The sequence below is a fragment of the Poecilia mexicana genome, unplaced genomic scaffold (genome assembly GCF_051168715.1).
Source record: "Poecilia mexicana isolate PSO_F unplaced genomic scaffold, ASM5116871v1 scaffold_7, whole genome shotgun sequence".
NCBI lineage: Eukaryota > Metazoa > Chordata > Actinopteri > Cyprinodontiformes > Poeciliidae > Poecilia > Poecilia mexicana.
In genome coordinates, this window is record NW_028263376.1 from 27,550,906 (window position 1) to 27,572,709 (window position 21,804).

The 21,804-nt window shown below is 40.0% G+C and overlaps 1 protein-coding gene across 2 annotated transcripts in view; it reads right to left on the bottom strand.

Moving 5' to 3' along the window:
- Positions 1-2,478: 2,478 nt before the first annotated feature.
- The window catches only part of znf385a (zinc finger protein 385A), a 78,269-nt gene continuing 58,943 nt past the window's right edge, over positions 2,479-21,804 (bottom strand). For both annotated transcript variants that reach the window (XM_014992099.2, XM_014992100.2), the window contains 5 exons: positions 17,814-17,988; positions 9,460-9,813; positions 5,836-6,020; positions 5,479-5,571; positions 2,479-4,513 (listed from right to left, as the gene is read on the bottom strand). In XM_014992099.2, the coding sequence (XP_014847585.2) occupies positions 4,268-4,513; positions 5,479-5,571; positions 5,836-6,020; positions 9,460-9,813; positions 17,814-17,988 (1,053 nt within the window). In that variant the 3' untranslated portion in view covers positions 2,479-4,267. The remainder of the gene's footprint in view (positions 4,514-5,478; positions 5,572-5,835; positions 6,021-9,459; positions 9,814-17,813; positions 17,989-21,804) is intronic.

Consider the following 21,804-nt stretch of genomic DNA (forward strand, 5'->3'; position numbering starts at 1 on the left):
TTGATGAATGTGTTTGTCATTTTTGAAGAGCTAAATAAACAAATAAGGGGATAAGACAAGAGTGAGTGATTCATAAAGATTCTGCAGACAATATCATTTCATGATTTATTGACATTTACTTTTTTCCACAATAGTTTTGCTTGATATCAATATTTTCCATAAAGTTTTTTTTATTATTATTTAAATTACATTTATGTTTTAATCACATACACATTTATTGTTTCATTTTCTTATTGCAATAAACAAGAGTAGCCAGAATGAGTCAGGTATTGCTACAGTTTGCCATACAAACTTTTTATCCCTCTGATAATGAAGTTCAAAAATAATTTTATTGGCAAGACAAAATTACACCAAAGCCTCTCGGGCTCTCTCGTTCTCTGGTTCTGCTCGGAGAGAGACTGAGGGCAGAATAAGGCTAAGGCTAGGAGCCTAAACACAGCTAACATGAAGTCCAGAAAATGGGAATCGGTTATTTATTTCCCCGAATGTGAAAAATGAGGATGATTTTAATGGCTGTTTCCACTTTGTGAACATATCTAGGACAATTTGAACATTTCAGTCATGCTACTAGAATGACTGGCCTAACAGGGATGCAAACACTTTGAAATATCTGAGTTACTAGATCAGCTCCATGATGAAAATCCTTTTCCGATTCATCAATCTCCTCAAATCAAACAGGACTTTTGTCTCGGTCACGAAAGTCAGGGCACTTTTTAGCTCCGCACGCTACCGGTGGAGGGTGAGGAGATCCCATCACACACTTGAATATACATGGTACACACACCAACAGGAAGGCAAGCACAAGTCTTGGAACAGCATCTCACTCACAAAATGAACTCAAGATTACTTTCCACAACAAAAAGAGCACAATGGTGGAAGCTGACACTGAGACAACTTCTTCTTTAAGTAATGGCATTAATAATATTCCTCTGCATTTTTACTTGGGTAAGCTACTCACAAACAGGGAAAAAGAAAAATGCAACATAGGGAATCCAAATTAAAAAAACAAACAAAAAAAATAGCCTGTTGAACAGATCGTTGAGCTGAAATCCTTTTACACCTGGTGTTGTACCCTGTTCCCCAAACAGAGATTCCCATAGTTTAAAGGCCCTTTAATATGAAGGGTCGGTCTCTGTGCTGAGCTATGCATCCGTCTTTTGCTACTCCTCCCTTGTACCATTGAGGGTCCAAGACTCTTATGGAAGGAAAAGAAAAGGTCTGTGATCTGGCATGCTCCCACTCTAAACTCCAGACAATGACGTAACAATGGTAACAAGTCACTTTGATATAAATTGCTCATTGCATTGCAATATTCAGACAAAGGTAAGACATTAGAGCTCATTGTTTCTCAATGATAGGGCACAGTGTACATCTTGTTCAAAAAAACGGGGTTTCAGTTTCACGCCTTCGAGCAGGAGCCACTTGTTGCTAAGCTACCTTTATCTGGCTCCTCATCCCATTTGTAATTCTGTATTCCAGTTGTCTCGGAAGTCGGAGCTCTGATCTGGGAATAGCGTCGTAGCTGAGTCGGGAATACCACTGCTAAAAGTTGGAAAACCAGTTTTTCCAACTAAAATCGAGATACTCATACCGGTACTTGAGGCTTGTAGCAGTATTTCTGATTTATGCCAAAGAGTTGCAGCTGTATAAGCTATTTTCATAGCCATGTGAGGATATGACAGGATATGACATATCCAACCTATAACCTGCTGCTGCTGAATGACATAGATGAAAGTTATCACTTTATATTGTTGAGAATTGACCCCTTATATTTTTCGCCCAGCAGTCGTTTTAGATAATTTATCCAGCAGCAATGACCCCTTCAGGTGATGCTCTTGTTGTATTTCCAACCAACTTTGGAAATGCAACATTTCTTCATACCTCCAAGTGTGAAGGAAATGCTTCAAAGCTGCAAGTCAGATAATTTGCAAATGTGTTGGCACTAGTTTCTGTGTGTGGTGCTACCAGTGGAAGCCAATTGTGATATATTTTTTCAATTTTTTTTCATTTAATCACTAAAAGATGTTTGTTACAGTGTTATGTGCCACCGATTAAACGAGATAACTGTCAGAAATGCAAATAAACAATTTGCACAAGTTATGATTAATGGGATGAATACACGCCGACTTTCCAAAATCGGACTGAAGACGACATTCTGGCATTCCAGACATTTCTGCTGAAGCCCAATTCCAACACTGAGAGGGAAAAAAATGAATGTTGTCCTGTGATTATGAGATAGTTCAGTCATAATTATGAGATACTATCTAACAATTATTGCTAATTCAAAATGATGACTTATAAGTCAGATCTTCCAACTTCCGAGAACAAATAGAACGCACAAGTGTGTCAGGCTCGTTTATGATATCCACCAAAATAATTCCAACCCCTTCTATTCACTTCCTTCTCATGGATGAATTGATAAACGTTTCCTACCTACAAAAATATTATATGTTTTTTTTTTTTTTGTCCCCTCCCCCGCCCCCCCCGCACCCCTCCCGATTTTGCTCATTTTTTCATGTGCAGTATAAACACAAAGCAACAGTCCAAACCGAGATAAAACAAAGTGCTCACCAGTCTTTGTAAAAGAAAACAAATCATGGTGCGTGTCATGGCTTTCATTTGTAAGACAGGAAGTACCAATAGTTGCCTCGAGCTGGACGTCTGGGCTTCTGCTTCTGGGGACCTTTATCGTATGACTCCAGCTCAAGATCATCTTAAACTAAGAAAGCATGCTTTTCATCCGGTTCCCTTTCAGTTTATTGTCTGTCAGTTGTCCGACGCACTTTTTTTTTTTCTTATTGACCCGAACAAACAAACCTTTGGGTATCAGCCAGGTGAGGAGGAGGAGGAAGAGGACGACTACGCAGGAATGAAAGGGTTCAACCCAGTGATGCTAAAGTTTGTCCCTGAAGAGCCTTATTGTAAGGACGCATGCAGGAACAACATAAATAGATCCGAACACGAGGTCAGGTTTAAGTCATACCTGACCACCTACACAGTAATTCAGCCTGAGAGGAAAGAGCGCGGTGGGTGATGATGTAAACGGAAAAGAGAACGGCAACTATAACCTGGGCTCTTTTCAGTACCATAAACCACAACACTATAGAGAACATCCTTTCCTTGAACATATTATGAGCTGTATAGGACTGTCATGTGTTAAATACAGCAGTGCGGCATGTTCACAAGCTTGACTCCAGCTGTTTCCGCCCTCCCCATTCGTCTTCTTTGACGTCGTTTTCTGACCGTTATGAAAGCTGGCAGACATGCCCTGCAGCAGTGTTAGTTGGTGCGATCTATTTTAAAACACAGATTTGTTCTGGACTATATGCGTGTGTGTTTGTGTGTGTGTGTGTGTGTGTGTGTGTGTGTGTGTGTGTGTGTGTGTGTGTGTGTGTGTGTGTGTGCGTCTGCATGCTTCCTGTGGTCAATCCATCCGCCGACCCGCGCCGACCCTCCTCTCACCTCACCTTCACTGGCAATGACAAGGGGGGGGTTACGCTGCGATCCCCTACAGTCGCTCTTCTGTTCTCCTAACCTTCTCCGTCTGATGTGTTCGGCTGTGAGTACCGCCGGCCTGTCAGACAAAGTCATGTTGCATCTAGTGAGGACCTAGTGTCACAAATAGAAGAGCTGCTGGCTGCAGAGAAGGACAGCGCACAGCACTGTGGAGAGCGCCACAGCGAGCCGCGGCGGATACAACAAAGACCGAAGGAAGCAGCTACCCTACTGACGCAACGCTATTGTCCTGGTTTCTGAGGTGCATAGGGTGACGAGAAGAAGTCGAGCCGTAACAACAGGGAGAAACATCCCCTGCGCCAGAATAGTAATGATAACACTATGCATGGTTTGACATTTCTAGAAAGAGTTTTTTGTTTTGTTTTGTTTTTTTTTTCTATATTGAGGTGGCCTCGTTTTGGCCACAGTGCAAGGGAAGGACTAGGGAAAATGGGAAATGTACAAGAGAGTACGATGCATAATGAATCCTCTCCTTCACTCATCTTTTCTACAGAGCCATCAGAAGTCCTTTGAAAAAGAAGGCGAGTGAGCGGAGAGTTTTAGGTAAAGGGAAAAAGAGACACATAATACTTGTACTCCTTCCCACTGTTCCTTTCCCTTGCTATTCTATCAGACATTTAAACTACTGGATGTTTCCCCCCTTAACAATTGCTGTTTGTTGATCTTTTTTTTTTATTATTATTTTTTTCTAGCTTCACAGTGTGCTTTTGGAGTGGATGTTTCTGACGGGGTGAAGTCACAGGACGATGTGTCAGTAAGGAGAGAAGAGGATCGGCCCATGGGTGGTGCGGATGGGCCCAGGGGCGGGTCTCAAGATGGCGTGGCTGAGAGGTGGGCCTTGCAACAGGTGGTGGGTGTGAGGGCCAGGGGCAGCTGCGCGGAGAGCCAGCGGGTTCGAGGATGCAGCCGCGGCCATGGCTGCGGCGACGGCCAACGGGTTGGGCAACAGCCCCGCACCCAAAGCTTTGGTGAGATCCTTGGAGAAGGTCAAAGAAGACTGAAAACAGAAACCAGAGGGTGGAGAGGCAAGTAGGACAGGAACAATGTGATCAGTTCAAAAGCATCAGTACGTTATCAATAAGCAGATGTTCTTCAACACCTTGTAAAAATCTAGTTTTTTAAGTTCTATGAATTTACTGTCAGTAATACTTCACCTCATTTGACTTACCATGTGAAAAGTAAAGATCCAAAGTATATTTTCAGTTTTGGGGTTTTACATGCAACATCTAGACAATTTATCTTTCGGACAATAAGTCAAATTTTTTTTTATCACAACTATATTTTGTTTCTCTTCATTTTTAAACAAAATAAATAAATGTCCATCCCTGATAAGCAGATATTAAATGTCGACACATTCACAACACTTAATTTGGCACAGGTTTAGCTAAAAATGGGCTGAGCAGTTTAGTTCCCACTCCATCTCAAATATGGTGGGTGAGAGAACCAAAGGAGTAGTGCGATGCTTTGAAGGCTTATTCAGATTCAGCTCCTTTCCCCGTTCTTCCCACTGGCTGCAGATTGTCTGACTGAAGACACCAGTTGATCTGAGAGATAATTGCAGAGACTCTGCAACTGTGGAGTAAATGTTTGGGTTTTCCTACAGGCTATTTATGGTTAGGTTATTTGTGTTACAGTCTTGAAGCATGTCATTGGGAATAGAGAGCATAGCGAACTTGTTCATCTCAGAAAACAGCAAGAGTCAATGGTCTCATGAGAAAGCATGTCAAATACTGATGTGTCTCACTGAAATAATTGCTTTCAGTTCAAGTTATATTAAACTCATAAAATCAGTTTAAACCCAACTAGCTGTTCTCGGCTTTCTGCAAACTCCTTGCAATATGGGTCACAGTTCCTTCATAATACAGTATGACTTAGTATTATCAATAGCTTCAAGATCTTCCTTTAAAAAAATGAAACTATCAATATTTGTTTGATGAAATGTGATGAAACTCAAGTCGTTACCGTCAGATCCGCGCCCCTGTGCTTCTTATGTCGGCTGAGGAGGGGGTTAGGCTTTCCTGCCATGCCGTCCCGGTGCCGCCGGCTTGATATGTGCTAAAAACACACAACAAAGGAGACCAAGTTTGTGGTTTGGATACTTTTCTTGATTATGTACTGATTCAAAAACATTTCATTCACCACTATGAGTTGTGTTTAAAAAAAATTTACATCACTGACTACCACAAGATTTTCTAACGTTGTGAAGTCCGAATTTAAATTCAGGAAATCTATGTTTTTTTTAGATTCAGTGTATGGAAAACAATGTAATACAAACTTCTCAAACGCAAAGGGAAGGATGACAAAAAATCTTCCACCGACCTGTTTGAGTTGCAGTTCAGAGTTCACCCGCACGTTGCAAATCTCACAGTGGAAGGTTCGTTCCTGAGTGTTGGGGTCCACTGGCCCCCCTCCCTGCTCTCCACTGGGCTTTGGACCCAGGCGAGGGTACGCCTTAATAGGACCAAGCCCACTTCGTGCCTCCAGTATGGTTTTGTGTTTAGTGCCTGCAGGCAGATAAACACACACAAACAAACAAACAAACAAACAAAAAGGAAAAAAAATAAAATAAAATAAACCTTCTGTAAAAGTCTTCTGGATAGAAAAATTTTAACATGGAGGGTAAAATAATGCAGGTTAGCTAAATTTCCATTATCACAAAATGACTACATATCATCTGCTTCCTCTATAAAATAAATTAAAATGTGATGCATCACTGTTCGGCTCAAATTACAGATGCAGAAACAATGAAATAGAAGAAAAATAATTAAACTTGACAATATTGTGAAGTACTGTGAGGCTTCATCAGTAAATCAATAACCACTAAAGTGGAACAGAAATCAGAACTCTTCAGTTTGATAAAGTTTTCGTCCACAAGGTGGCAGTAAGACGAAAGCTGTGAAATAGTCAGTGTGAGACATCAGATAAAAGTATCCTCTTATGTTGATACTTTAGTAACTTATTGAAAATATAAAAATTAAACATTGGAAATGACAGTACATTATGTACCATTAGAGCTGTGAGAAAGAAAAAAATATATATTTCCACAACAAAAAGCAACAAAAAGCAGAAAAGATACTAGGGAAGTTAAAAAATGGCCATCTTTCCAAGATATTTTTTTAAATATTTTTGTCATGAAAGTGTTTGATTATATAAGCTTTTAATACTGTTAAGTGAATCACTAAATTGGGTTAAAATACAGAAGACATTTTGAATTAGACATTAAAAACAAGTAAAAATTAAATTAAAAATAGAAATAATACTACACTCCCCAGAAATGAAAGAAAACCACTCAACCCTCATCAGCTCTAACTTTGACACAGTTTCAATTGAATTTGAGTAAATTTTTAAATCCCTTTGAACAAAGCAAAGGTCACCCAGAGGAAGGAGAAACTATGAGAGTGTGGAGAACGTGGAGGCGTCGCTGCAGGGACGCAACTGCACTGATAAGTTTTACTCGAAGCCAAAAATGTGCTGTCTGTTTTATTTTGGTCTGAGCACTGAGGATGGCCCTGGAGATCCGTTTGTCTTTGTAAGCTTGACGCACTTCATGAACACAAGTGTGGATGGCTTTCACTCCAAGAATCAAAAACAGGAAATGTTTGGAATGAAAACAAAATGTTCGAATGAAATCACTTTGTAATTTTTTTTTGTTTTTTTTCCCCCCATTTTTGGGTGTTAGTCCATCTGCCACGCACTTGGTTCAAGCATCTGTCTCTGCATGACACATCCTTTATTTTTAAACTGAAAATGTATGAGTTTTTTATTTTAAGAATGAGTGAGGGTAATTGTTTCCATATTGCCTTCTGCCAACTTTCAGCTGGTTTAACTTTTAGTTTTCCAGGCCCTGAACTCTAGAAATACCCAGCAGGCTGAGACCGAGCACTGTGATTAGGAGTTAATAAATTAAAGTACTGTGTGTTCTTTCACTTTAAACATGCATCTGCATTTTGATGAGAAACACTAGCCCTAGTGGAGATATGCAACACAAATTGGCCTGCAGATAAATGAAAAAGGAGTCAATCAAAAGGGGGTGAAAAATAAAATCGAGGAAAATTGTGCTATAATGGTGGTAGTGACTGCCTTGCTATTGCTTATGCCACATTAAAATGGCCTTATTGGCTGAGGAAGCTGGGTCTAATCCCCCAGGATGAGCAGGATGTAGTTTAATCAATAATTTGCCAATTCGTTATGGTACTGTGTCTCTTGCTGCTATTCAGTGCTGAGCATTTATGGCAGCTTTGACTTTTTTTTTTGTACATGGTAATGTTACAATTATCTAAGTGTGAAGTGAAAACAATGTGGTTTTTCAAACAAAAATCTCTAGAGTGTGGTGTGTATTATCACCCCTGGCCTCCTTTACCCCCCATACACACACATACTGAGAAGAGTAATCAGAGTAACGGGGGCTGGATACGAATCCACAAAGTATCATTTCCTTCCACCAGCAATTGTGCAGTACATGTTTGTCTATGAAATACAATCCCAATATAGCCCATTGAAATTTATTAGGTATTAATGCTTTTTAAACTTTTAAACAGTCGTCTTGCATGCAGACTTACTGTAAGTTGGGTCTGGAAGGATTAAAGTGAGCAACTGGCATCTCAGGGATAATTGTTACAGTAAGAATGTGTCGTGTTTCAGAGCTGTCTGGTATAATGTGTCCAGTGCTATTGTATATTCCTATTTACATCCCTCTGGCAGCGGCTACACAACCCAGCCATCATCATGAAAACGATTAGACAGAGGACTTTCAGAGAGTATAGATAATAGACCTGGTGGAAATGGCAGAACTGATCTTGATTCAGTGGATTTGGGGCTCTGTCAAACATTACAGGCCTATGTGAGAGAAGAAAGTGAGCTTTCTGTTGAGTAGTACACAAGGTTAAACACTTTGAGATGACTCTTGAAACCTAGAAAGAAGTTCTCAGTTACATGGGCCAGGAATGTCAGTGTCAAACAGATCATCTCTCTGCTGATCAGTGCAGTTCTTAGTGTGCTCTGTTGTGTCACGTTCAACACTTCATTTAAAGCTTTAAGATCCACATAGAAATCAGATGTTGATAGGAACTGATTGATTTTTAGTCCAATCAATTCTAATTGGTGAGTGGACAGATAGAAACTCAAAAATCCAACTATTTCCCAAATCAGTTAACACATCATGAAAAAGTGCTAACAGATCACAGAAACAATGGAAACGCTCCTGAGTTTTGACGTTAGAACTGAAGGAACAAAACCTGGGCAACTGATTTTGCAACATTAGTGAAGTGTTTAAAAATTAAGTCAAAAGGCATGCAGGTATCTGGAAGCTGTTTCGATGAAACCTTTACTTTCCATAATGTTAGCAGGTAATTCAGTCTGCAAGAGAGCGCAGGTTTTCAGAAAGTAACAGGGAGTCTAGAAGTATGACAGCAAAGCTCCTGTGTTTTATCGTCAAAACATGCTAGAGTTGAAAACAGGTTTTTTGGGAATTTTTGAGTTAAGTTAGGAGCCACATGTTCTCTACAGATATAGATTGTGGTGTAAGTAATGCTAGCCACTTAAAGAATCCCATGAGAGGCTAATGGCTTTGCAGTACTAGCAAAACCCTCATAGGGATTTCTCTCCAGCATCAGCAGTTTACAGTGTGGATTATATAAAGATTCAAAGGCAAAAAGGCTACAAAAAATATTTTGAATGCTGCATCTCTGATTTATAACTGCATGTAGGTTTCCATGTGCAGATTTCAAAGTTAAGAAAATCATAAAATTGCCTGTGAACATATTTGCATTTCTTGATGAATTCTATATGTTAAGAAAACAAAGAAACAAGTATTTTAGAAGAATCCAAGAGACTCATTAAACTTACGAAGTTGCAACATTTGAATTTCTATCAACTTTCATCTGTCTGCACACATTAAGCATGCTTTGGGGTTTTCTTTTTATTCAGAATGCAGCTATTACCCACCTTTGTTGTGGGCTTCCAGCTGCGAGAGTGAATTGACAGCCACCTTGCACAGTGAGCAGTACAGCAGCTTTTTGGCCTTGTCTTCCTCCGTCTCCGGGTTGGACGGGCTGCTGGAAGCCGGAGCGGCTGACACTCCTGACGCTGGTGGTCCAGACCCGGGCTGGTCTGAGCTGGCGCTGCCGCAGCCGGGGGAGGAGCTGGCCGGGGGGATCAAGGGGAGAGTCTGAGTTGGAAGAAGTGGGCACACTGACGTCAGGGGGGAATCCATGGGCGGGGTGGGTGGATTGGGTAGTGAGGGAAGGGGCCCTGAAGCCAGAAGGGGCTCGCTTAACTGCGACAGAGGTCGTGTATCATCTGGGGAAATGAAAGAGAAAATGATAAAAAAATTAGTCAAATACCCAATTTTATAGAGCCAACAGAGTAGTTGAAACAAAATATAATTTTATTAAATGTAACCATACCGTCAACCACTCCCTGTTGAATATGGCAGTTGAGGTTCGCTCCGTAGATCAAACCAACCAACAAAAAGCTTTTTGCAACCTGTTTTTTTAAATTTACTACGCTGTAATTCATAATGGGTTTGGAAAAGGCCTTTTAATTAAAGTTATACAGTGAAGGAAATACCAGAATGATGTGTGTAAAGGGAGGAATGTGCATCCAACATGTCTGAGGGCTTCATCGTTCCTTGATGTGGTCTGGCTGTGTTAACATTTACCAAAGAGACAAATAGGAAGCACAGACCACAGTGTGTTTCTACTTCTTCCAAAACACCTGTTATTATTATTTTAAAAAGATTTGGTTAAAACAGTGATGATTCAAGTTCATAAATTCCAGAAGCGTTTTATTAAACAGTGGCGCCAGTATAGGAGCCAGTTTGCTCCTGTCAGACTGCCGCAGGGCAGCTGTGGATACAATCCAGTAGCTGGTCATCATGAATGGGAATGACTGATGTCATTGTAACACGTCTTTTGAGGGTCCTAAAAGCGCTTTATAAGCCTGATGTCATTTTAGTTCATGCTTTATCTTTGCCTGTGTGTGTAGTGGTGCTTCCTGCAGAAACGGTGCCCTGGTGCAACATCTTCCTTATGCACCATCCAGGCTTTTGACCAGTCTGTATGTTGAAGGGGGGCAAGAAGGGGATGAACTCTAAAATAATACAAAATTAAAGTTTTTGCATGTTCACTAGTAATATAAAGGCTTCATAAATCTCAGATTCCTTTTTAATGCATCTGTTTTCAGAGCAGCATTTTCTAGTTTTGGTTTAATCAGTCAAAAATATTTTAAATTTTGAGCTAAAAATAATAGAAAAGCCTTTTAATTTAGTTGGAAACTTTATCTCTTTTCTCCAGTCCTACTTATTTTCCTACAGTCCTTAAGGAATGCAAAACATTTCAACGGCTATACAAACAAGGAACAAGGAAGTTGTTCAAGGCCTAATTATGAGGCAACATTGTATTATACCATACCAACTTTATTTATAAAGCACTTTAAAACAACCACAGCTGATACAAAGTGCTGTACATTAAAACACAACATAACAATAAAAAAATAAAAAATAAACATAAAAAAATAAAAACTCTTACAGTTTAAAAACAAACCAACCAACATACAATTTAAAACTGGATCCCGCTGGAGTTGAAAGCCAAGTAAAATAGATGGGTTTTAAGACGAGCTTTAAATGAGCATATGTGCAACCCCCTTATTTATTGACATCCTGGGGCATATTGCCCCCCATAAAAACTGCCTCTCCCTGTGTGAATCTACACTTCTGTCTTGTTTTTAATCAGTTACCATATACAGTGCCCCCCCACTCTTAGTTATGATGCATAAAAATCCTTAAAATAAAATCCTGCATTGGATCCATGCTCTTATACTGAAAATTTAGAATTTAATTTGAGCATGCTCAATTATATCCTCAATTATATTTGGATATTGTTATTTGTTTTCAAGTTAATAAAGCAGGAAAGGAAAAGAAAAATAGAAAAATAAAAACTACATCTTCTGGAGTTTAACCTAAATGTTGAGAATTAATTAGAAGCTTAAAAAAGCAACAATGTCATTATCTGGGCTTTCTGAATTTTTTTAAAGACTGTCCAGGAACTTCTAATTCTATGACATAACCTTGACCGTGGAAAATTGAAAATGGGTCACCACTGTGGTCTTTATTGGGACGATGATCCAAAACATCTGGTCAAATCAACTTAGAAATGCTTCACCTGACACAAACTACACCTTCTACCAGACCTAAAATCAAGGAAAGCCTGTGGGGTGAGCTGAAGAAAAGAGAAATCAACAAAGGTCAAGAACTCTTGAGAAAAAGCAAAGATGAATGGTCATATATCCTTCTCAATGTCAGCTCCAACCAGGTGCCAAGTGACTGTGACAATGGTGATATTATACAACTATGATTTCTTAAGATTAAATCCTTTTCCCTCGTTGAATAAAAGCACTTAAATTAAGGGTTTTACTGAAAGCATAAATGTCAGATTAAAGAGCTGCAAAAGCAGGTTAATGTATTTGAAGGCATTTTTAGCAGGGACGCCAGTAAGCAGAATAGCTGTATACATTTCCACACATGTGTTTCTGGTCAGCTACACCCACAATCAAGACCATCGGTATTCACTAAATAGAGAGTGCTGAAAAAAATATCCCCCCCCCTGCATTTGGGTGGGGTATTCATACGCTCTCAAAAGCAGAGACTGTGTGGCCCGTACCCAAACTCTACAGAAACCAATCTGATGATCGGCACCAGAAAGCCTCTCTTGCATGTAAAGCTAAAGGAGCGTTGTACAGCATTTCTGGAAAGTAGGCTTTGTTTGCTTGAAATGCCTAATTCACATCTATGTGTTCTCATACAGCATTGCCTTTTGTGACAGAAATACCACAATGATAGATGATATGTTTATTTCATCTGTAGGCTTATGTGATTATATTGTAATTGGTGCCTTTTGGTTAGTGCTCCCCTTTCAGCCGGTTTCGGTCAAGCTCTTGTAAGTGTGTTCCTGTCCACTGCTTCCCAAAATCAAAATTCCTTTGTTCCATACTGGTTTCCAGTTGCAGCGATGCAACGAACATTTGTTCAACATATGTGCATTCAAAAGAAATTTAAAAAATATATATCTGTTTTCTGCTTTGGCTTCTCATGCGACATTGAGAAGTCTATTAAGAAATTCGGTATTAATAGTTGTTTTAGAAAACATGCAAGCCCTGCACAACATATGTTTTGGTTCATAATCAGTCAGGAAAAAACATGAGTGTGTTGCCAAGTAGTTAGAAATAATCTTAGAATCCCAGTCTGAGATTGCAGACAGACATCTCTCTGTTTCTCCTCATGCACTAATTAGATACACCCTGCAGGGCCTGTATTAATATTTACAATAAAACAACTTCACTTTCAAGCTTTTCAACACTGAGGGCAAAAAAAAAAAATCATTCTGCAACAGTTAAAGCAATCAAAGAACAATTTTCATGACATTATATAAAATCTTCATATATTATGTGAAGTTAAAACCGTTTTGTTTGATATATTGATATTAACCCGTAGACTCCATAAGGAATGTTTGTTTTTTTTCTTTTGCACAATCTTTGTGCCAGAGTTATCCGACTCTCCTACAACTGTGGATGTTCTGTAAGTCTACTTAATCATTTACAAAGCAGCTCCCTCATGGCCAAGCATAGGAAGTTCCTATTATTGGGGGAGAGGTCATGAGGGGTGAGATAACTCAATCCAGATGCTTTACACTTACCCTGGTGAGTCTGTGCTGGCCTTAATCCACTTCGGGAAATTAAACTTAGCAACCTATTGGATGGGCCCAGGAGGAAAAGGATTTGTTGACCAAAGCATCTCATCGAATGCAAACAAATTCCACACAACAATTTGTTGTCAATAGACGAAGGTTGCATTAGGAGAACGCGTTAAAATCTGTTCTGAGCTACAAGAAATGTTGAGGAAAAAAATATATGATTGCAAATAATAGTGGGGCTGATTATTTATTTTTTATTTATGTATATTTCGCAAGAGTTAAATGAGAAATTGTGTGGTAATAAATCCTGTGGAAAGAGGAGACATAAAGAAGTGATGCATAATTAATGAGAGTTCTTATTTGTTAAAAATATTGGGATTTTTTTGTGATAAATTAAATACTGTGCGGTTGGTTGAACTGAATAACCAAATTAGTGTATTTGGTCCAACTTTCTGTGATTGTATCTCAAATGTAGCTGTTACGTGAAGGCCTCAAATGTTTGCTAGAGAACATCAGTAAACAATCAGCTGTTGGATATGGAAACGTTCAGAGCAGGATTTGGTTACGAACATCATGTCAACTGTCACAGAGCGCTGCTCGCTCCATCTTTATAACACAACACCAAACCTCCAAAGTCATGATCCGTCAACAGAAACTGAGACCAGGCAAGCAGAGCATTAATCAAAAATAAGCAGCCAAGAGCCTCACGTTAACGCTAAAGAAGCTACAGAGACCGCAAGCCAAGATCGAAGACTCTGTCGACAGAACAGCTCTCGCTGACATTTATAGGGTGGCGAGAAGAAAGCAATGAGAAGTTGTTTGCAGTTTTCCACAAGCCATGCTGGCTTGTGGAAAACAAGCCGGCATGGCTTTTACGCTTCCTTTATGTAAGCGTAGAAGAATGAGTTAAATGGCATCAGAATTGAGCTTTTTGATGCCGATCCAAATGCTCTGCAGCTGACTGCACCGTCGCCATCTTTAAAGTTAGTGGTGGAAGAATCATGCAGGTCAGATGAGCGAATTTAAACTTTCTGGCCTGCATGCAAAACATTACCTGTCTGCCAGTACATAGAGTTATTGGCAGGGAACATGATTGAAGCTGCAAAACGCTTTAAACTTCCAGCAAACTAGTCATCATAAACATAAAGCCAGTCTAATAGTTGGATGGTTCAGATAAAAGTACATTTATGTGTCAGAATGGTCCAGTCAAAGGCCATTCCTCTTTATTGAAATCCATGTTTAGAGTAGCAGCTGAAGCGAACATCAGTGTTACAGTTACAGGGGGTAAATAAATATAAATGCATTGCACACTTTTCAGATTTTTTAAAGTTTAAATAAACAAAACAGTATTTTACTTTCCTTTCCCCTTACAAACTATGCACTGCTTTGTACTGACCTGTTTAATAAAACCTCAAATAAATGCATTAAAGTTTATGATTACATCATGAAGAAAATGAGAAAGATTGCAGGATCTATTAATACACATGCAGTGCAAATAAACCTGTCTAGCAGGTGACTGTGGATTCTGCAACCATTATTAATTATTAAAGATGAACGGAACCCAATGCTAGACTTGCATCCATAATGCATTTTCCCAGTTTGCTCTTAATGTGAACTCTGAGTCATGCAACGAGACATTCCAGCTAGCAACTAACGTGCATCTTGTTTTATTAGGTGCAACTGTTTCAGACAGATTTGACCCAAGAAACTCCTGCTGAAACGAAACGTGTATAAACAGACTTTGGCTCAACAAACGGAGCATGAAAGACTATCAGCTCTGCGTAACCCAATTCTACCGTCAGGTCCCCGCTGTGCAACCCAAGCCATCACATGAAAGTCATCTGTTTAACTGACCTTGGGTGTATGTGAGTGTTTGTGTGCTGTAATATGAGGGTGGTTTTACTGTGGTCCGTCATTAAAGTAGGAGTGTCAGACTGTAGAATGATAAAGAGGAAAGGCGAAGGAGGAAGGGGGCGAGTTTCTCTCCAGTAGTGTAACAGCTGCCATGCTCTCTACTGCAGGCCTCGCCAAAACCTCTTCTCACCATGTCCAAATCCCTCAAAGCCAAGGGCCTCCTCTTTAGGGACAACAACAACCACAAAGCCTCTGAGGGATGTAAAACTCCCTCTGTGAACTGTACTGTTGAGCGGGCGACAGGATTCAGATCATAACCTCTCGCAGCTTCAGCCCTCAGCAAGGTCCCCAAATGTCATGTTCGCGGTCGTCACTTCTGACTGCGTTTGATGTATTAATGAAAAACGATGGCACACACAAAACGAAGGTCGGTGTAGACATGGTAGCCCAGGCCGCTACTGCTTTACATCTGTTTCTCTCTAAAGTCAAACAGATATAAGCAAAAAGATCTTCTACACCAAAAAAAAAAAAAAAAAATCAGGGTCAAAAACAAAGGCAGTTAAGCCTCTGTGGGAACTTTACTCTTCCATCTGAATATTTTTGCTTGACCATATTGTTTATTTATGTTTACACAACTTTATGGCTATAACCTCCTGTGTCTGTCCCAGAGCGAGCTCCACGTCCCACATCACAGTGTCTGTCCCCAGACAATGCTTTCCCAGTTGAGGAAGTGCACAGCTGCATGCTCCCAGAAATCTGTCTAGCCACCACTGAGCTGAAGATCAATCTGAAGACACACACACACACACACACACACACACATACACCCCCACCCCCACACACACACACACACACACACACACGCACACGCACACACACACACACACACACACACACACACACACACACACACACACACGCACACGCACGCACACACACACACACGCACGCACAACCCAGCATGCATGCTGCAAGATCAGGAAGAGGCAAGGTTCCAGGGTCACGAGAAAAAGGCTTGGATGGAAAAAGGCATTCTTTCACATGTTTCTACTTTCGGATCTCCATCATGGCAGGTCTCTCGTTCAGTTGGTTCTTGTCTCAGAAATATCAGTAATGGGGACTGATTTAGGGGGTTGATCCCATAAGTCCCCTGAGGGGGAAAAAAGACTAAAAAGAACAGGAGCTACAATTTTTCTGGGACCAGCTACAATAAAAAATGTACCAAGGCAAAGGCAGGGAAATGCTAAGATGTTTGCTCTGGTGGTCTTTATCAAACAGGAGTTTCTTTTCTTTCTTTTCCCCCCTTTTTCTCATTTGAATGTTTGCACTGAGGTCCCACATCGGTACCCTGAAAATGTCTTGTAAACAGTCAGCTACAGAAACCTTTGTAAATGTCAGTGAAACGTGGCAGGTCTATTCAACGCCTGGTGTTTGATCCAAACCTTCTGCGACACAGACAGAACGGAAAGCTCGACAACACAAAAGAAGACGGGCTAAATGCAGACAGTACTGCGAATTATCGCTTGAAATAATACAAAGGGAAGGAGAGCTAAGACTAAGACAGGAGGGGTAAAGCTAGAAATGTTCTGCTAAGAAATGAGCTCGCACTGTCCCTCCTAACCATTAATCATCTGGCCAAAAGTAAATAAAGTCTCATTAAAGTCAGATCAGCTGCTGTCACCGTCCTTTATGACTCTGTGCCATCCATGTCTAATATTGTAGTCTCATCTTTATTTATAATCAATCAGTATTAGCACCTATTACCACCATGTTTAAACTAATACGCCATGTTCTATTCTGATTCAGCTACAAACTGCATAGTACCTTCCAGAAGGTCATTTAGGAGTGGTACACCACCGTGAAAAAGTAATCACTCCCCCATTCGACCTTTCCACATATTGTCATGTCATATCTAACGACTTCAATGTATTTTATTGGGATTTTATGTAAAAGTACTGGGTCATTTTGCAGTGGAAGGAAAACCATGCGATGTGTCTTCACTGGAGTCATAACTGGGGTTTATCTACTAGGTCTGAAATTGCTGCCATTCTGAGCCTCAACTCAGTCTGACTGAATGCAGAGTGTCTGTAAACATGAATAAAGTTTGTGTTGTGGAAATAAAACGCCCACTCAGTTGGACTCTGTTCACTAATTCGATGATTACAGGTTTTAATTTAGGGGGTATGAGAGTAAAAGGTGTGATCACAAATGCTTTTTAGGTATAGATTTTCTGTTAAACAATAATTGAAAACCATGTATCAGTTTCCTACCACTACAAAGTTATAAAACTACCTTGTGCATGAAGAGCCAATTAAATACATTGACGTCTGTGGTTGGAATGTGACAAAAGGTGAGAAAAGCATCCTAGTGGTGTGTATCCAGGCAGCTGTATATTTATAATAATTTGTTGGCTCGACTCTCACGCTCAGTGTGATTTACTGAAACTGGTATTAGCTGTGAATCAGAAAAATATTTTTAACTGTATAATAATCTGTTAGCAGGCTTCGTGAGGTGGAGTTTCTGCAGCCAAATGCAACCACACAAAGAACTTTCTTTTTGTTTGTTTTGTTTTTTTTTTTCCTCAGAGCAAGTTACTGCAAAGCCACAGCGATTAAAATAATTTGTTATTCCAGCATATTTCCCATCATGTATAACATGAACACTAATCCCCGAATACATTCCTGTGTGGAACAAGTTGACTATGTTTGCAATTAGAGGATCACGCACAGGCTCTTTCTACGTCTTCTGCTCTCTCACCTGCTTTGCCAGGATCACAGTCCTGGGAAATGCCAGGGGCTCCAGGTGGAGACGGGGATGAGGTCTGGGTCAGGGCGTGAGGCTTGTCCCCCTCCTGGGGGCGACTCTTGGACGTTTCAATGCCTTTGACTCTCCTGGCATGGCGGTTCCCCTTGTAATGGGCCTCCGCCTGGCTCTGAGAGACGACAAGGAATGCAAGTTTGTATGTTGAAAGAATACACCACCAACAACAACAAGTTGAGTACAGGTAGGATTAGATCCTCTGTCATGCCTGCTGGTGAAACCATGGCCGTACGCTAGTATGTTAACTAATCTATTTAGAAGTCAATAGGCAGACAGGAGGCTTCAGGAGGAGGTAGACTAAAGGACCATAAGATAAAATGATGCAATGATACGTTGATTATACGTAAATACGGATAGAATTTAACACCACAACGTTTTGATGAATGGGTATGAATTTTTAATTTGAACATAAAACATAGAACAGCAGAGTTTTATTTATTTAACCTAAATGAGGTAAAAAGAGATCGTCGGCTTCACAATGGTGTTTTTCTAGAAGAGAATGAGAACATTTGAATGCTGCGTCATTTAGAGTTCATTAGCGTAACAGCAAGAGGTGTAAGAGGAGGAGGTGTAGTAGAAAGCTCAAAGGCACTGATCTGTTTCTAATCAGTTTTAACACCTGGAACCAGTCTTGATGGAAGTGTTTTGGTAATTTGAAAAAGTAACGTGCACCTGCACTGCCACCACCATAACTGAAAAAAGCAACTGTCATTTTTCTTTTTGTTTTGTTTTGTATTTTTTCAATGTGAAAAAAAACATTTTAGGAAATTATCCTGTCATATTATTTCTGCAATATTTCTATTATATTCTGTTATACACATATGTATATTGCTTGCAACTGACTTGAATAGCTTTGTAGAGCCAGAAGAATGGGGAAGAATGTTACTTGCTGGAGACAGCTGAAGTTTTATATTTGTTCGCATTTGAAAAGTTAAAAAGTTATAGTTGCCGCTACTTCTGTGGGGATTACATCAGACAACAGCGCCAAGTTCAGTGTTTATGTCACTGCTGTGCAGAAACGCTCAAAGGCACGACACATTAGCACCTCTCTGAGCCCGTCAGAAACAAACAGAACTTTGAAATGGTAAGGTGTCTGTTGGCAGACAGACAGAGATCTGTGGACATACTGCGTAAAGATTGCTGCAATAATTTACAGATGTTCTAGCACACATGTTGAGCAGCCCGTATGTAGTAAAGCAGACCTGATATTTCAAAGATGAAAGGATCAGGATCAGTGTGCTGCGCAGACAGACAGGTCCAGAGAAAGCATGACTCAAAGTGTGATGAGAGGATCTGCGCTGCTTATGATGAAACGGCTCACCACGTTGCAGTTAGTTCCCTAAAACGCAGGCCGGTGAGTTCGCTGCTGGAGCGTTTGTTTAATGTTAGATTCTGATGGATTGAGAGAGGACTGATGATAATTTCAACAGGAAAAGATGCGTGTCAGTCAGAGAGGAGCTAGAGCTCTGATGTCAGAGCTGAAGACTGCTGAAAAGAAGAAGGAAAAAAAAGTACAATTGAATAAGTGACAAAAACAACAGATTCAGAGAGAGAGGCCATGAGGTTGGAATGCAAACTCAATAACAGCGAGGTTTAGTTTTACCAGTATGGGGAGCAGAATTCCCAGCCGGCAGCGACTACACAGGAGAGTTTGTGTTTCATACAGTTGTTGAAAGGACGGAAAGAAGGAACACTTCATTAAAGACCTCAGTATACAGTATGAAATGTAAACATGTCAACTGTACGTTTTATTTAATTTGTTCTGGACGTTTTCTTTGGCAAGAATGCCACTGAGTAATGTCCAACAGCAGACATGGTGGCAGATGTTTTTATTAAACCTGCCACATAGTTTAAGACGTATTTGGAATGCAAACAACGAAGGACTTGCTGTAGCGGACAAGATTGTACCGAGTAGTACTTACACATAGAAAGAAAACATGCTGGCCAGGGAAAATGTGCTTCATCTGTGGCTCTTCAAGCGGTATTGTTATTGTTAGGTTTTCTTGTAACCATCTAGATGCACTTTATGAACCAAGCCAATAAACAAGAGCTTTTTCTTACTGTAAGAGCTACTTACTTTTTCAGGTTGGGTGACTTGTTTAATGAATGAAAGAAAATAAGATATTAATTTAACTACCTCTTGATCGATCTTTGTTTTGCTGTGGTGTGCAGGTAGCCATCACATGTTTGTCTATGATGGGGTTTATAATTATTCCTAGCACAGAACCTGCCTGGATGCACTTTGATTAGAGATTATAACATATTTGAAACCCTCAGTAGTTACTTTAAAGTTTTGGGGGGTTAAATTTTGTCGGACTTCACTTTACAGATGATTTGAATTGCTATGTTTTAGAATCATATCCCACCTATTGATCATTCTTAAATTTACTATTTTTCTATTTCTGGTATACATTTGCACAAGATTTAGGATTGAGATTATGCATATTTTTACCATCCTTCCAGTAGTATAATTTGTGAGATCAGACACTGATGTTGGATGAGAAGACCTGGTTTACTCTTTATGCTCCAATTAATCTCAAAAGTTGTATGAGCTTAAGATCTGGGCTGAATTCATTCAATCAGTGACTCAGTGTTTTTGTCAAAATAGTGTAAATCTTTCCACATTCACTACCTTTTATGCTCAAACCTGAAATTGGTTTTAGTGACAAAAGGATGAAGGACCTGACAAAGGAAAACAAAATAAATATCATCGTCACAATATTAAACAATAATTTCGCAATGTCATGTTATCTTAATATACTTCAACCGTAAATCCTGGCTTGAAAAAAATGCCACATAGATCATTTCCAGAAGCTAGTAAAGATGATCTCTTGATGACAGACTACGTAGCAGCTAATGTGTTTGTTCACAGAGTCAATTGTCAGGAGATTACACAGACATTAAGACCGTCTGTCTCTAGCCACAGTGTTACTATACAGAGGTATGTGAGTCAGGAACAACATGCTGGGTGGGATGCGGTTTATGTGCAGAGAGCTGTCACCTAAAGTCTAAATATACAACATGGTGACAGTAAAACAAAACAGAAATCACCTCAGAAGGCACACAAACTACAACACGTAGTCTAATAATGCACAAGTCAAATGTGTGTAAACCTATTTGCTGTGTCTTAATCCGTACTTATCTTATTCAGTGAAAAGCACAAACAGGCTCCTCGCTGATATATTTGGTGCTTATGTATTTGGTTCTGCGTTTGACTCCCCCAAGTACGTTAAGCGAACTGATTCGCCATTAAGGAAGTTGGTCCGACCAGTTCATTTTCCCTGAGAGCCCAACAATGTCTGTATTGATTCAGGAGGCTGGATTACTTATAGTTGCCAGTGAGGGATTTGGTCTTGATGAGGAGCTGACAGCTGCGATGAGCGCTGAAAGGCTTAGACACTTTGACTGACACTTAGGACATCAAGCAGATAACAGGCTCAAGTGTGGAGATAGCCTGGCTTGGTAAAAGCAGGCAGGGGGTGATGAGTAATGTTACCAAGTCTGGTTGTTTATGTTAGCTTCATGTGCTACAGCATCTCAGACGGGAACTGTCAGGACGAACCTTAAAGGGATAGGCCACAAGTTCTGTTAAAAGTTTATAACCAGTTCATTAAAATTTCATGCTCTTGGAGCGGTTTTGCAACAAAATAATGAGGAAATACTGACTGCTGTTTCTAAAACAAAAGGTTCAACAAAGTATCAGCTGAAAGGTTATGCTTTTTTAATTATTTAACGTTTTTCCTCAATTGATTTGAACAAGGTGCACGTCACGTTACAGGTGGGGAAAGACCTGCACACCTGCAATCTTAAGAGGTGAAATAACAGCTTTTTATGTTTTGACCAAATCTCCTCCAAAATCCTAAAATTGCCCTTCTGAGCCTGTGCAGCACTGTTTTGAGGAACACATGTTTCCTGTAAATTCATATTT